Source organism: Eumetopias jubatus, unplaced genomic scaffold, assembly GCF_037043125.1.
Source record: "Eumetopias jubatus isolate StellerSeaLion01/CBP00866 unplaced genomic scaffold, mEumJub1_p1.0 scaffold_10, whole genome shotgun sequence".
In the NCBI taxonomy this organism is placed as follows: Eukaryota; Metazoa; Chordata; class Mammalia; order Carnivora; family Otariidae; genus Eumetopias; species Eumetopias jubatus.
In genome coordinates this window covers 125646578-125661379 of record NW_028274816.1, presented here as the reverse complement: position 1 = coordinate 125661379, position 14802 = coordinate 125646578, and the positions used below count along the sequence as shown (strand labels likewise).

The window sequence follows — 14802 nt, the reverse complement described above, 5'->3', positions numbered from 1 at the left end:
AAGCAACTAAAGTGTTCTCAGATGTGTCTGCCAGCTTCATTTCTAGAGATACTTCTAAAGTAAAACTGAGAATTTTATACCTTAGTTGCATTTTGAGTTCAAAAATCCCTCTGCACAAGGGCACCACTCTAAGAAACTGTATACTTGTTGATTCCTCACAACAGCTTCATTTTATTACCTTTGTTTTACTGATAAGGAAATTTAGGCCCCCTAAAATTCACTCAGGTAAGAAGTAGCAGAGCCAGGATTCAAACCCAGGCAATCTGGCTCCAGAGCCTTTACCCTCTTTTTTGTTTCCAGAGCCTTCATTCTTAACTACTACCATGTAATATATATATATATAGAATATTGTAGGTTTTGCTTCAGAAAAACTGTCTAGATAGGACTGTGTAAGTAAAAGGGTCTCTCTCAATTTTATTTTTACTTCATCCCATGAAATTGGGACTTTGGAAGATGGGAGAGAGAATAATCCCAAAATGGATCTCCATCATACTCTGATTTCCTTCCTTAAGTAATCTGTTTCCTTTTGACTTTTTCCCTTATAGCATCAGCGAGAGCTTTCTAACTGTCAAAGGTGCTGCCCTTTTTCTACCACGGGGAAATGGCTCATCTACACCAAGAATTAGCCACAGACGCAACAAGCATGCAGGTAAAGCTCCACATACACCATTCCATTCTTGGTTTCTTTGCCTTTTGTTTTGTGCTAAAAGGCTGACAACCTCATCCCTGTTTCTCCAACAGTCTTGTAAGAGTGAAAGAAGGCATTGTACTGTGCTGTAATCACTTTTCTTTCACTATTTTTCTGGCACTTAGCAGAATGCATTATATATGTAGTAAGTGTTCAATAAATTTGTGTTGGAAAAATAATAAGGTACAAAGATACTGTAATGAATCCTTATGTGACTTATCAGTTAAGGTTTTCCAGTAGCAAATAGCCAGTTTGCGTACCGACAGTACTTTTCACCACTAACAAACCTGAGTTTCCACATACTCAGCTCACATAAGAAGGCTTACGGGAGAAGGGATGGGGCTTCTTGACTTTTGCCTGACCTTTCAAGAAGCCAGCTGGATCTTTGGGCCAGTAGCACTTGGAGTAGGGACTTAGGCCACTATTTACCCAGAAATGGTTGTCCTCTACAAGTTCTCTATCCTAAAAATCCTTCCCTTGGGTCATCTGTACTGATGGAGCAGAAGGAATCTTAATTTTTAAAAAGCCTCAGCTGCTTAACTCAATTATAACATGTAACTTAAGTCACTTTTCATTGTTTATAGCTAACACTTTGTCTCCCCACACTGGTTCTTTTTTTTTTTTTTAACAGTTCTAGTAAGATATAATTCACATACCATGTACTTCACCTAATTTACCCATTTAAAGTATACATTCAGTGTTGTTGTTTTTTAGTATATACAGAGCTGTACTGCCATCACTGTAATTTTAGAACATGTTCATCACCCACAGAAGAAACCCAGTTACCCATTAGCAGTCATTCCCTATATCCTCCACCCTCCCTGCCAGTCCTAAACAACCACTAATCTACTTCTCCGTCTATAGATTTGCCCATTCTGGGTGTTCCATATAAGTGGAATTATATAAATGATCTTTTGAGACAGGCTCCTTTGATTTAGCATAATGTTTTCAAGGGTCATTTACATTATGGTATGTGTCATTCCTTTTTATGACCAAATAATATTCTAGTGTATAGATATACCACATTTCATTTTTCCATTCACCAGTTGATAGACATTTGAGTTGTTTCTAATTTTTGACTCTTACAAATAATGCTGCTGTGAATCTTTATGTGTAAGTTCTTGCATGGACATATGTTTTCATTTCTCTTGGTTTTATACCTATGAGCCCATACTGGTTCTTACACGTGAGACTTCGATTGTGTCTCTGGGTTTGAAATGTGGTAGAACAGACCTGGCCAAACATGATGATTCTCCTTTTTAATTTTGAAAGTTGAAAGATTCTGCAGTAATGGAATTGGTCAGAAGCCAGCATTGAAATGGAGGTTGGGGGATGGGCGGCAAGAAAACCATTCTTTAAGAGAAGGAAACGGGAAAAAAAGGAGAGGCTTTCAGACTTGCTGACCTTTTAAACAAATATCTGTTTGCTAACCTACTTTTCTTTCTTCCTACCCCTCACCACCTCTTGCACATATCAGTATTTCATCTCACTGTTAACAGTTGAAATTACCTGGAGGAAGATTTTGTATGTAGATTTCAAGATGAATGTAAAGAACAGGCATCCACTGGCATCTATGATTAGGTGGCTATGTCAGTCACTTTAGACTCTTAAAAAAGAGCTGTTCTAGAGGAGAGGAGGATGGAGGGATGGGTTAGCCCGGTGATGGGTATTAAAGAGGGCACATTCTGCGTGGAGCACTGGGTGTTATGCACAAACAATGAATCATGGAACACTACATCAAGAAGTAATGATGTATGGTGATTAACATAACAATAAAAAATTTTTAAAAAAGAGCTGGACCTGGGTGGGCATGAATGAAGTTTTTTGTTCTCAGATTGTCATCATTTATAACAGTATGTTATCTAATTATCTCCTACTAGCCCAAGTTCCATGTTTTCTAGTATAGAATAAGGAGTATGAGGAAATCTATAATACTTTAATACAAAAAAAAATTCAACTTAGTTTTGGAGAATGTGTAGAAACAAGTGTGTATTCAAATAATGGTTGGCCATGTTAAAGGACCTAACATTAGGTTCAGTGGAATATTTATTTCTTGGGACCCACTGTATTTAATGAGTACTCTTACTTGAATATCAGCCACTAATATGGAAATCATTTTAAACCATTGACATTATTCTAAGGGGAATCTAAAAATCTTTGGTTAAGTGCAACTAAAGATTTACAGAAAAAAGAATGGCAAAATAGTTTTTTGTAATGTTAGAGGTAATTCTAAACCCATTCATCACACACCGCATTTTCAGGATTCCCTCCTTGCTGCCTTCAGTGTGCCTGAAAGCACAGCCCAACAGATCTCACCATTGCTTTCATCAACATCCGCGATAGTACAAAACTGAGATTGGTTTCAAGTGCACCTCCCATTGGACAAACATAAAGCAAATTTTAATGTAGTATAGGCTAAAAGTGAATGTATAGAGATGCAGTCCACCATTCTGTCTTTCCACTTAAAGTTAATAATAATAATATTAAGACACTTAATTTCGGTGTCTAATTATAGTCCTTCAGTGACCCAGAACTCTCTTTTATACAGGTTATTAAGGTAGAAGGAATCCTCTCTATTGACATTACAGTGGAGAATAATTATTTTTTGTTTCATAAATTTCACCAGGTGATCTCCAACAGCATCTCCAAGCAATGTTCATATTACTCCGCCCAGAAGATAACATCAGGCTGGTAAGTATAACTCTTACTCAAAAGACTATCTAAGATGGCAAACATTAAGCAGTAATTTTTATGTCCCAACAGAGTGCTGGGAGCTATGTGGAACAAAAAAGAGTAACATGTCCACACCATCAAAGAGCTTAGAATATCATTGGGATGATATGAGCTAATGTGAAATGATGTGAAATAATTTGATGATTCAAGGCTGTTGATAAGCACCAGTTTGTAAGTTACTAACCATAAGAACAACTGAAGTTCAGAAGAAAGAATACTTTGAGACTTGCCCTAGTTGGAAAGGTTTTATGTATACAGTAGAACTTGAGCTGGGTCTTAAAAGATGATGAATTTAGATTAGCAGAAAGAAAGAAGACCATCCTTCTAGATGAGGGCCTGACTGAGACAAAAGCACATGTAAGGGAAAAGGAAAGAGTAAAAGGGCCAGGGATTTGTGCTGGTCTCAGAGTAAGGAGACCTGGGCTTAGGCTTTTACTAATCATGTGATGTTGGACAAGTTACTTAGCTTGTCTGAGCCTGCTTCCTCATCTTCTTTCTACCTTTCACAGTCGAGAGGATCAAATGGACATGAAAGCATATTGAAGAGAATAAAATGCTGCCCAAATCTGGGGATTATTGTTACAATAAGGAAGATAAGATACCAGGAAACAAGGCAGACAAATAGAATTTAATGCTCCAAACTAGGGGACTCAAAGTAGCAGATATGTTTTGTTTGGACCACAAGTGGTGGTGTTTTTCACTCTGAGCCAGAATTTTTTTTTTTTTAAAGATTTTATTTATTTGAGAGAGAGAGAGAGCACAAGCAGGGTGAAGGGCAGAGGGAGAAGCAGACTCCCCACTAAGCAGGGAGCCCAATGCGGGACTCAGTCCCGGGATTCCAGGATCATGACCTGAGCCAAAGGCAGATGCTTAACTGACTGAGCCACCCAGGTGCCCTCCGAGCCAGAATTCTAAAGTTGAATGATTTCACATAAAAATCCATACTTGGAGCTTGTCTTCAAAAATCTAAAATTCTGGCAACACTGGGACCTTATTCTCACATGATAAAACTTGCTAGACCCAAAGAGGCAGGCATGGGTATGGCCTAGGCTTTTAATTTACCATAATCCCCACATACCGTGTTGTCTCCTAGACTCTAAAGCCAGGTGTCTCTATTTGTCATCATTTCTTCACTGTTAGTTTTCTTACAGTAGAATATTTAATTAAAATAGGAAAACAAAAATGGGATGAGTATGTTTCTTTATGAAAAGTGAAGAGCATTTCTACCCATTTAATATTCATATGGCCTACTTCACTCATTTGTATTCCCTATCTGACCCTCTAGATTAATACTTGGAGGTAGTACCTCTGCCTTTTCAGTAACCAGTAGTGTGAAACACTACAAGGTTTGGAGCAAAGAATTACATGGAACAGCTACAGTATTTAACAGAGGGGCACCTGGCTTGCTCAGTCAGTAGCATATCCAGCTCTTGATCTCTGCATTGTGAGTTTGAGCCCCATATTGGGTATAGAGATTACTAAAAAAAACAGAGAGAGAGAGAGATTCCTCAGAAGCTAATACAGAATAGTGGGGAGGAGGAAGCCATCTTAAGTCATGGAGGTCCACTAGGTAGTTGTTGCAATAATCTAAGCATGTGATGATCGGCCCTTCTAGGTTCGGGTGATAACTTGGAAATTGGGTTTCTTTTGGCATGTTAAATTCAAATGGTTGATCTCTGCTTTCTGAACGGGAAGAGAGATAATGAGTATAATACAAGAATGATTATAAAAAATTGATGATCAGGGCTCTGAACTCTATGGTAATTAACTGATTTTTCATTCACTTAGTAATTCTGTGTTCAAATTCTGTCATTTTTTTCTCTCAGATGCTGTCTCTGTCACCTTAAAATGGACACAAATTTTTGTGTCCATTTTTGTTGAGTGAGAAACTTCCTTTGAAATTTAAAGAATTTAAAGAATATGAAATAAGAAATCCTTACATAATTATTTTATATCCTAATTTGAAAATTACATCATACATTTACGTAAATCTTGTCCATATTTTTATATACTTCTCTCTTAAACACTTCTTTATAAGTGAACAAAGGTGGTTTACAGTTTTTACAGCATTTATATTCTAAAGCAGTGATACTCAAACCTTAGAGTACATCAGAATCACCTGCAGAGCTTTGTTGAACTGGCCCCCTTTGCTAGATTCCACCCACACTTTTTGATTTGGGGAGGGGGAGGCAGTAATAATTTGCAGTTTTAACAAGTTTTCCAGTGATGTTGATGCTGCTGATCCAGGAATCACACTTAGAAAACATCTTCTCTAAAACCCATAATAATGGTCACTTGCACATACTTAATGTCTGTCAGATACATGTTTATAGTTTCCAAAAATTGTGTAGTTTGGTAGAGTTAAAGTTGAGGTCTGTCATCACTTTATCTTTTTCTCCTTGATAACCTTCTGGAATTTAGATTGCACTTCTAAACATTAAAGTAATTTTAACCACAGGAAAACATTAAGGAAGCAGTTAGGGAAGGCAGAGTTGGCAATTAACTTTTTTTCTTGGCCTACTAAAATATGCAGCTTTAACTGCTTTACATTTATAAAATATAAATTCCGAAAATGTAACTGATGCCTCTGAATTAATTCATTTTAAATGACAAGCCATTTTACAGTTGTTTTGAATTGTTACAAACACATAGTCATTATGTTTCAGATTATTGAGTGAGTCATCTTCAAGAAAATGAGTGAATACATTGTGTGACTTTGGACAAATTAGCACTTTTCTAACTGAAAGGAGCATTTGTAGACTCAAAGCAAGGCCTTTTGTTTTGAGTTAAATTTGGAATGCTAAAATGCTCATCCTGGGGCTTGTACATAAGGTTAAAAGTTTGATAGTGAACTGAAAGTCCTGCCTTTATTTTTTTAATAACCCAACAACAGATAGTGGCACCAAATCCCACACTTTGCTTTAGCATTGAAAATAAGAGTAGGGGCGCCTGGGTGGCTCGGTCGGTTAAGCGTCTGCCTTCGGCTCGGGTCATGATCCTGGGGTCCTGGGATTGAGCCCCGCGTCGGGCTCCCTGCTCAGTGGGAAGCCTGCTTCTCCCTCTCCCTCTGCACCTTTGGAAAAATAAAAAATAAAAAATAAGAGTAAACCATTTTTTCCTCCAGGGAAACTCTGCATTCCAAATACAGTCCCAAGCATTAACTTCAGTATTTACAAAAACTGTAGCTGGTAAAATGAAGACCGTGTTTTTTTAATACTCTTGCACATTACCCAATACCCATTCAATAAAAAAAAAAAAATAGACTGGAAAATGAAAACCTTTCCTAACATTGGAAGTAACTTTAATATTCTTAACTAGAGTTAAGGTGCTGATAAGGCAACAAGATGTTTTTGAGTACTTTGCCAGGAGAGTTTAAGAAAATAAGGACTTTTTAGGCTTTGTTTTTTATATTACATTGATAGTTTCCCAAAATGAAAATGGGTTTATTTTTTTCTAAATACAAAATTTTTAAAAATCATAGAATACAGGAAGGTGTAAGGAAGAAAGTAAAAATCACTTTGTATCCTATTTTCTGAGAAAACCATTCTTAGCAATTTGGATAAGCGTCCTTCCAGTCTTTCGTGTGTGTGTGTGTGTGTGTGTGTGTGTGTAAGAGTATGTCAGATTCTATAAAAATAGCCAAACCTGAGTATCAGAAGACCTACTAATCTCCCTGATTGATCTCTGTAGTTCTGAGAAGCAAAAGTATAAAGTAATTTAAAACAATAAGACTTGGGGAGCCTGGGTGGCTCAGTGTTAAGCAGCTGACTCTTGATTTCGGCTCAGGTCGTGATCTCTAGGTTATAGGATCAAGCCCCACATCAGGCTCCACACTCAGCATGGAGTCTGCTTGTCCTTCTCCCCCGACTTGTGCTCTCTCTTTCTCTCAAATAAATAAATAATTAAAATCGTCAAAACAAGACATGTCTGGGGATGAGGAGGGGTGTTTTTGTGTGTTTAAAAAGTGGATAACTGAGGACTTGCTCATGGATGAATGAAATTGGTGGAAATGTGTATATATGAAAGGCTAATCTGTTTTGAGCAATGATGAAAAGGTTTTACTACCGATCTTTATAACTATGAAGGTTTCTACAGTTGATCTGAGCTCAAAATTGAATGGAGAAGAGTATATGTCAGCACTTTTTTTTTTTTACAAAAATGAGATAAAAGCATAAATGCTAACTTACAATCTGCTTTCCTCACTCTTTATTTTAGATATCTTTCCATGTCAACAAATAAATCTGTTTTTAATGGCTACACAGAATATAATACATAGATTTTTTTTAACTTAAGAATTTCATAGAGATAAACTAAAAAAATAAAATCCTGAGACTCCCTCAAGCTCTATTTCTTTTGAAAACAGTGTTCTTTAGTTTATTAGTGTCACATCTGAAGTCTTTTAATTTTAGATAATGACTTTGCTTTGTTCTTTTGGCTAGAATTTAATATTTACATACTTTGAAACCTTTCTCTCTGATGGATTGGGTGAGCTGCCTGTCTAGACATTGGGACTTTGTAATGTGGCTTCCTTGAGGATAAACATTGCATGCAGTGGCATGATGTAAGACTCTTGGTGAAAAGAAATTAAAGGCAAAGGTGCAGTGTAAGCTTAAGGAATAGTATTTCTTGATGTTGGATGATGCTAAGGACAGAAGTTATTTTATCAGGTGGTGTTTGTGAACTGCTTGTAATCAGATTATAAACATTTAAAAGTAGTTACTGAGAGAAGTTTTAACATCATTCTTTGGTAGATGAGCTTTGCAAACAGGTTGGGTTCTTATCAGAAATAAAGCAGAGGCAGATGACTTCTCAGACCTATCTCAGTCCTCAGATTGCCGAGTCGAGTTCACCTGACACTTGTAACAGGATCCAAATTTAGGCAATAAATGGACTTTCTTGGAATAATTTTCTCAGTTGCTAGTGTTGCAGAGTTTTAAAATTCAAAGTATTGTTTTGGCTGGACAATAGAATAAACTTCTGTGGTATCCTTTTCAGTGAGAACTGGAGTTAATCAAATGCACCTGAATTGCCTTATTTCAGTCATCTATTCCATGTAAATTTTGGAGACTGAGGAAACACCAAAATTGCTGCCAATTCTAATATTAGGGTATTATGTACAAACTGCCATTTTAAATTACATTTTTCTGATTAACTTCATGAATTAGATTATTAGAGGAGCGCCTGGGTGGCTCAGTCGTTAAGCGTCTACCTTCGGCTCGGGTCATGATCCCGGGGTCCTGGGATCGAGCCCCATGTCGGGCTCCCTGCTCAGCGGGAAGCCTGCTTCTCCCTCTCCCACTCCCCCTGCTTGTGTTCCTTCTCTCGCTAACTTTCTCTCTGTCAAATAAATAAATAAAATCTTTTTTAAAAAAAATGAGATGATTAGATTTTTATCAATCTTCTTCCTAGCAGAGGACTATGAGATAAACCTCTAACCCAGGTGGGTATTGGGTTTTTCTTTATGCTATGGCTCTTAAAATTTTAATTTCTTAACCTTGAATCTTGAAGCCTAAAAGGAAATTTGAAACCTCAGGTCCATTCTCAGCATTGCAGAATTTTTTATTCCTTTCTTCCTTCCTTTTTTCCTTCCTTCCTTCCTTCCTTCCTTTTAAAGATTTTATTTTTTTTGAGAGAGAGTGAGAGACCACCAGTTGTACATTTGTTACAGTTGATGTACCTACATTGACACATCATTATTACTCAAAGTCCATAGTTTACATTAAGGTTCAGTCTTGGTATTGTACATTCTGTGGGTTTTGACAAACATAAAATGACATGTACCTCTCACTTTGGTATCATACAGAGTAGTTTCACTGCTCTAAAAACTTCTTTGCTCCCCTGCACCCTGGCAACTACTGATCTTTTTACTGACTTCATAGTTTTCCCTTTTCCAGAATGTCATATAGTTGGAATCATATAATATGTAGCCTCTTTAGATTGGCTCCTCTCACATAGTAATGTGCATTTAATATTCCTTCATGTGTTTTCATGGCTTTATAGCTCATTTCTTTTTAGTGTTGAATAATGTTCCATTGTCTGGATGTATTTAGTTTACCCATTCACCTACTGAAGGACATCTTAGTTGCTTCCCATTGTTGGAATATTTTGAAGTAAAACTTGGACATCATGTCATTTTACTCCAGATACTTAAGAAAAAGGCATAACTACAGTGCCATTATAACACTAACAGTAAATCCTTAATATCATTTAACATCCTGTCCATATTCAAATTTTTGGAAGGCCCTTTTAAAATATTACAAACAAGCAATAAATAAGTTTTTGACAAAAAAATAATAGAAGCAATTTCTCTCTGAAAAAGCAGTTTCTTTATCACTGAAACTGAAGAAGAAAATCTTGCAGTGTATAATCTGTAAGATTTCAACAGAGTATACTCCTCTTATATATTAATGGTTTGCTTTGTATCATAATTATTTGTGGGACTTGCATCTGTGAGTCCAATGCTTACATTCATATTATCTCACATTTCCCTCTTTCAGTCTTTAGAACATGCCCTGGTAGTTGTTATTATTCTAAATTATGCTAGTAGCCAGTATCTTTTGAGCTTGTACTATATGACAAGCACTGTGCTTTATAAACATGCACTATTTCATATGATTCTTATAATCCAGTGGGATAGGTATTACTATATCTCCCTCCAATTAATTTAGTAACTTATTGACGGTTTCACAGTTAATACATGAGCTGGAATTTGAAGTTAAGTCTTCCTGAGCATTCTTTAAGAAGCTGATGTAAAAAGAGGTTGAATGATCTAAAACTGACCTTCTAAATTTCCTAATATATCTGTTGTCTGTTAACTTCCAGGCTGTAAGACTAGAAAGTACTTACCAGAATAGAACACGCTATATGGTAGTGGTTTCAACTAATGGTAGACAAGACACTGAAGAAAGCATCGTCCTAGGAATGGATTTCTCTTCTAATGACAGGTATGGTACCACAAAAGGAAGGATGAGAAAACTCCTTTTTAAATAACTATTCCAGTTGCCTTTTGAGTTACTACAAAAACATCTTACACTATTCTACTCTTAAAGTATCTTAGCCATACAGTCTTGAGAGATGAAAATGATTAGTGAATGTCTTTGGTTGTGTTCCTAAATTATCACTATCCCTTACCTTCCCCTCATCCTTAAATGGTAATGAATATAAATGATTTAAATGATTTAAATACAAATGATTTAAACTTATATCTCCAGGAATAAAAAGTTGTGTTATCTTTGTAGTTAACTTTATTTTAAGCAGTAATGATTCACTTTGCCTATTCTAGGGCACAGTACCCTTTGTGATAGTGCACCAGTAGATCTTGGGTTCAGAGAGAGCCCACTTTAACTCTAATCTCTTATATTTATTCATGGCCTTACACCTTGCTTTTACCAAATGTTTTCCTTCCTTTTTCCATCTTCTGAGTTAAAAGGGTAGGGTGGGAGGGAATTGATTTTTTTTCTAACTCAGAACAGAACCTTTTATACTCATGCACCTTTGGCTTTAGCCGCACTTTGCATCCTATAATTAAAGGTATCGTACCGCACTCAGAACCTGGCTCTTTTGTGTCCCTAAAGTTTATTGCTTTCCTTTTTTATTTTCCCACTTCTTCTGGAGAAACCTTTGGAAGACTGGAATGTGGCTAAGCAGATCTTTGCACTCTGGATAATAAGCCTCAGGAAATCCTGCCAGATGTCTCAAAGCACTGACTTCCTGGTTTGAGACTAGAATGGACTGTGAAGTGGCTAGCAGTGTGACCCAGGCCACACATTTAGCCACAAAAGAAGAGACTAGGAGTGATTCTAATTGTCCTGATGTTGGGAGGAAAAGAATCACATTGTCATTAGAAGGTTTCCCAAACAAGTGTTTACCTAAGCTTGTACAGTCAACCTGAAAATTATTTGTAGTTTCACAAGGATCACAAGGCCAGAGTTGTTACCTTATATAATTCTTACAGCCTTTAATTGTATGCTCTGAAATTGCACAGGCTTGTAAACCACATTTAGGTTTTCTCCTACATGGATTTAACCTCTGGTGTTAGCTAAGCAACAGACCTTTCAGTAAGCATTTATCCTTTAAGAGCACCTACCCTGCCTACATTTATTAGTATTTTAAGACCTCCGATTTAGATTTTTATCTCTCTAGATCTGTGCTGTCCCATACAGTAGCCACTACCACATGGTGACTATTTAAATAAGTTAAAATTAAACAAAATTTAAATTTCAGTTCCTCAGTCACAGCTAGCCACATTTCAAGTACTCTAGCTATATGTGACTCGTGGCTACCATATTGGACAGTACATATATAGAACATTTCCATCATTGCAGAAAGTTCAACAGTGCTACTCTATGTCTTATTTCCTTTGGTTCTTCCTGACTCCTCCCTTGGAAACCCCATAAAACAGGAACTGGGATTGCTTGGAAACTTCACTTGAGCCTGCCCCTAGAGATACAAGGCAACAACTTCAGATTCTCCTGACCAGTGTGTGAGAAATCAGATGTGTAATCTTATCCTCAGTGAACTGTGTCTGTCTTCAGTAATGGTCCTGCCTGAATCATAGCTAACAAATGAAAATTTTATTTAATGGAAGACAAAAAAGTGATGTGAAAAGCTATAGAAACTAGTTTTCATTCTTTTTGGTAAACTTGGCATTATGAATTCCCATCCATATTCTGTGAATGAGCTCCTTGGACAGTAAGAAAAGTGCTGCCCACTTCAGAATACTGGCACTCACATAATCTAGTATCATTTCTTCCTCAATTGCTTTTGAAGGAATTTGTATCATTTTGTATCTGAGAATATAAAAAGTTAATGTTTCAAAACAATACTAAGCCAAAGTAGAACCCAGATTGTTTATGAGAGACATATCTTCCCAAGTAGTTCTCAAGATATGATGTCAACTCATTTAACCTTTTTATAGTATTTTTAAGCATTGTGTTATATTTTAATAATAAAATTTTTAGTATTGTGTTATATTTTAAGTAATAAATTTTTAAATATACAATGTAACCTTGGTATCCAAATTGCATTGAATATATTTCAAATTATAAAATAATAGTTTTATGGTGTTGTTTTATAATTTTTCTTTGTACCCCCAACACCTTGAAATGTCTAGTATATATAGGCACTCAATGAATATTTGTTGAATGGGATGAGTATCTACTAAAATAAGCACCTGTACTTCAAAGGAGAAAAATCTCATGAAACTCAAGGTAAATTAGATAAAAATACCAGGTGTGCCTAATTCAGGCCTCTCGTTCCTATTGTGTGAAAAAGCTACTTAATGTAAAGAAGCAGCCTGACCTGAGTATAAGCTGAACATGTGATATTTGGTTCCTATATATCACTGTCACTTGTCCAAAGTTTAACTGGTATCTCATCACAAGCTCACAGATCACACTCTTTTGGATCTTCCATATCATCTTCTGGAGTTACTTAATTTCAAGATTTGTCACCAGGCTATAAACCCTTCATATTTATACCCAAACTATACTTGCTAGGAACCTGGCTAAGCATTCATTTTAAAAAGAAAGAAAGAAAGAGAAAGAAGAGAAAAGAAAAGAAAAGAAAGGGAAAGGAAAGAAAAGAAAGGGAAAGGAAAGAAAAGAAAAAGGAACTACTCTGAAAATAACCCCACTCCATCTTGGGAAGCCATCTTCGAAACAAGTTTTCCTTGTGCTCACCTCATCTACTCAACAAAAATAGTGGTGGAGCTGTCTTCCTCCCTCTTGGATTCTTGCATATAGCTCTGCATCTGGAATTCAGGCCCAGCCTTCCAGTGTGGATAAGCTGTTGCAATCTTGATTTGATTCTCCTGAATTCTGGAATCACTAGTAGAGCACACAGTGCTCGGTGTTGAGTAACACAGGCCAGCAAGTACAGTGCAGAGCACTAGACACAGCCCACCTAGGGAACGGTCTTCGTTAGCCCTGCAGTGACTCTGATAGCAAAAGCTTGGTATTCCTCATGTTGTTTTCAGTGCATTTTCATGATGTCCCTCCCCCTCCCGACACCCCCAGTCACTTGCAGTTGTATTAGAGCACTCACTAAAAATTCATATTCAACATTTGTTTTAAGTGACAATACATTCATATGTATTGTTTCACTTTAAAATATTTATGATAACCCTATGAAGGTAGGTTTTGTTAACTGCATTCTAAGGTGAAGAAATTAAGGCTGAGAAAGGGTAAATAACTTGACAAAAGGAATTGAAATACTGAAAAGGATCAAATCCAGATATTTTGACAAAGTATAACTGCCCAATAAGTGGTCGTTATTATGTTTGGTGATGTTATATACGTTTCTTAGTGTGTTATCTAATTTAACCTTCAAAAACAGCCCAATCAAGAAGGTATTTTTATTCAGTTTTATAGATGGGGAAACTGGAATACAAAGCAATTAAATAATTTGCCTAAAATTATATAGTTAGTGCCAGAGCCCAGGTTCCAGAGCCTGTGCTCTCAACCATACTTTGCTGTTCTACTGTTTGCTGTGCATACTTTGCATGTTCACATGTCTGAGATTCCTTCTGTACAATGCTGCTTTTCTGTATACATTGGCAGGGAGAGGGTGTCAGAGCCTTTGGGAGACTGGATGGAAGGGGAAAATGGTTTACAGCAGCCTTAAGGAGAGAAAGTGGCAGAGATCTGGGGTAGATTACAGTTATCCAGAGGTGTGGTATGATAGATACACAATTTCCCAATTGGTGTTCAATAAATCTACATAAACCTCAGAGTTAAATTGGAGCAAATTATATTCAGAGGTCTTCAGCAACCAGCAATAGTTCTTGGCATTAGAAATGATTTTTGGAGTTGAGTTGGATGCTGGGACCTTGGGGTGAAACCTGCCAATCACAGGTCAGCAGCAATCACCTGGATTTTTTAGACAGTGGCCATTTTTGAGATACAAGGAGCTCAGTTAGTAAGTTTTCTTTATTAAATACATAAGGACCTGACTAACCACCTGTTTGATACAGCTCCAGAGCACATACATTAGATTGATAGTTATATGATAGAAATTCCTCCATTCTAACACACCAGAATTTAGAGTTTAGGGGCTTTATCCATTGTGTTGAAAGAGTTAATAAAGAATTGCTTCCTAGAATAACAGGAATTAACCTATGGACTATTTCTTGTCTTGCAGTAGCACTTGTACCATGGGCTTAGTCCTGCCCCTCTGGAGTGATACCCTAATTCATTTGGATGGTGATGGGTAAGAGCTTTCCCTTTTTATTCTCCTACAGAAAGCCAAGGGGTGGGGTTCCATCTTAGTGCCCATTCATTAAGCTGAATGGGAGGCCCAGTGTGCCCAAGTGAACTGTCATGTCAGCAACTCAGTGAGTCCTTTTAAACTCCTGTTTTGTAAAGTAGAGTAAAAATACAACT

The 14802-nt window shown here is 36.8% G+C and overlaps 1 protein-coding gene and 2 non-coding genes across 6 annotated transcripts in view; all 3 read left to right on the top strand.

The window, feature by feature from the left end:
- SSH2 (slingshot protein phosphatase 2) overlaps window positions 1-14802 on the top strand; it is a 241915-nt gene that overhangs the window by 180866 nt on the left and 46247 nt on the right. For all 4 annotated transcript variants that reach the window (XM_028109374.2, XM_028109376.1, XM_028109375.2 and 1 more), the window contains 4 exons: window positions 546-649; window positions 3315-3379; window positions 10244-10365; window positions 14561-14629. In XM_028109374.2, the coding sequence (XP_027965175.1) occupies window positions 546-649; window positions 3315-3379; window positions 10244-10365; window positions 14561-14629 (360 nt within the window). The remainder of the gene's footprint in view (window positions 1-545; window positions 650-3314; window positions 3380-10243; window positions 10366-14560; window positions 14630-14802) is intronic.
- LOC114214054 (small nucleolar RNA U2-19) lies at window positions 7046-7119 on the top strand. The gene has a single exon (XR_003610325.1). It is a non-coding gene; the product is annotated as a small nucleolar RNA U2-19 (small nucleolar RNA).
- On the top strand, window positions 7461-7530 carry LOC114214053 (small nucleolar RNA U2-30). The gene has a single exon (XR_003610324.1). It is a non-coding gene; the product is annotated as a small nucleolar RNA U2-30 (small nucleolar RNA).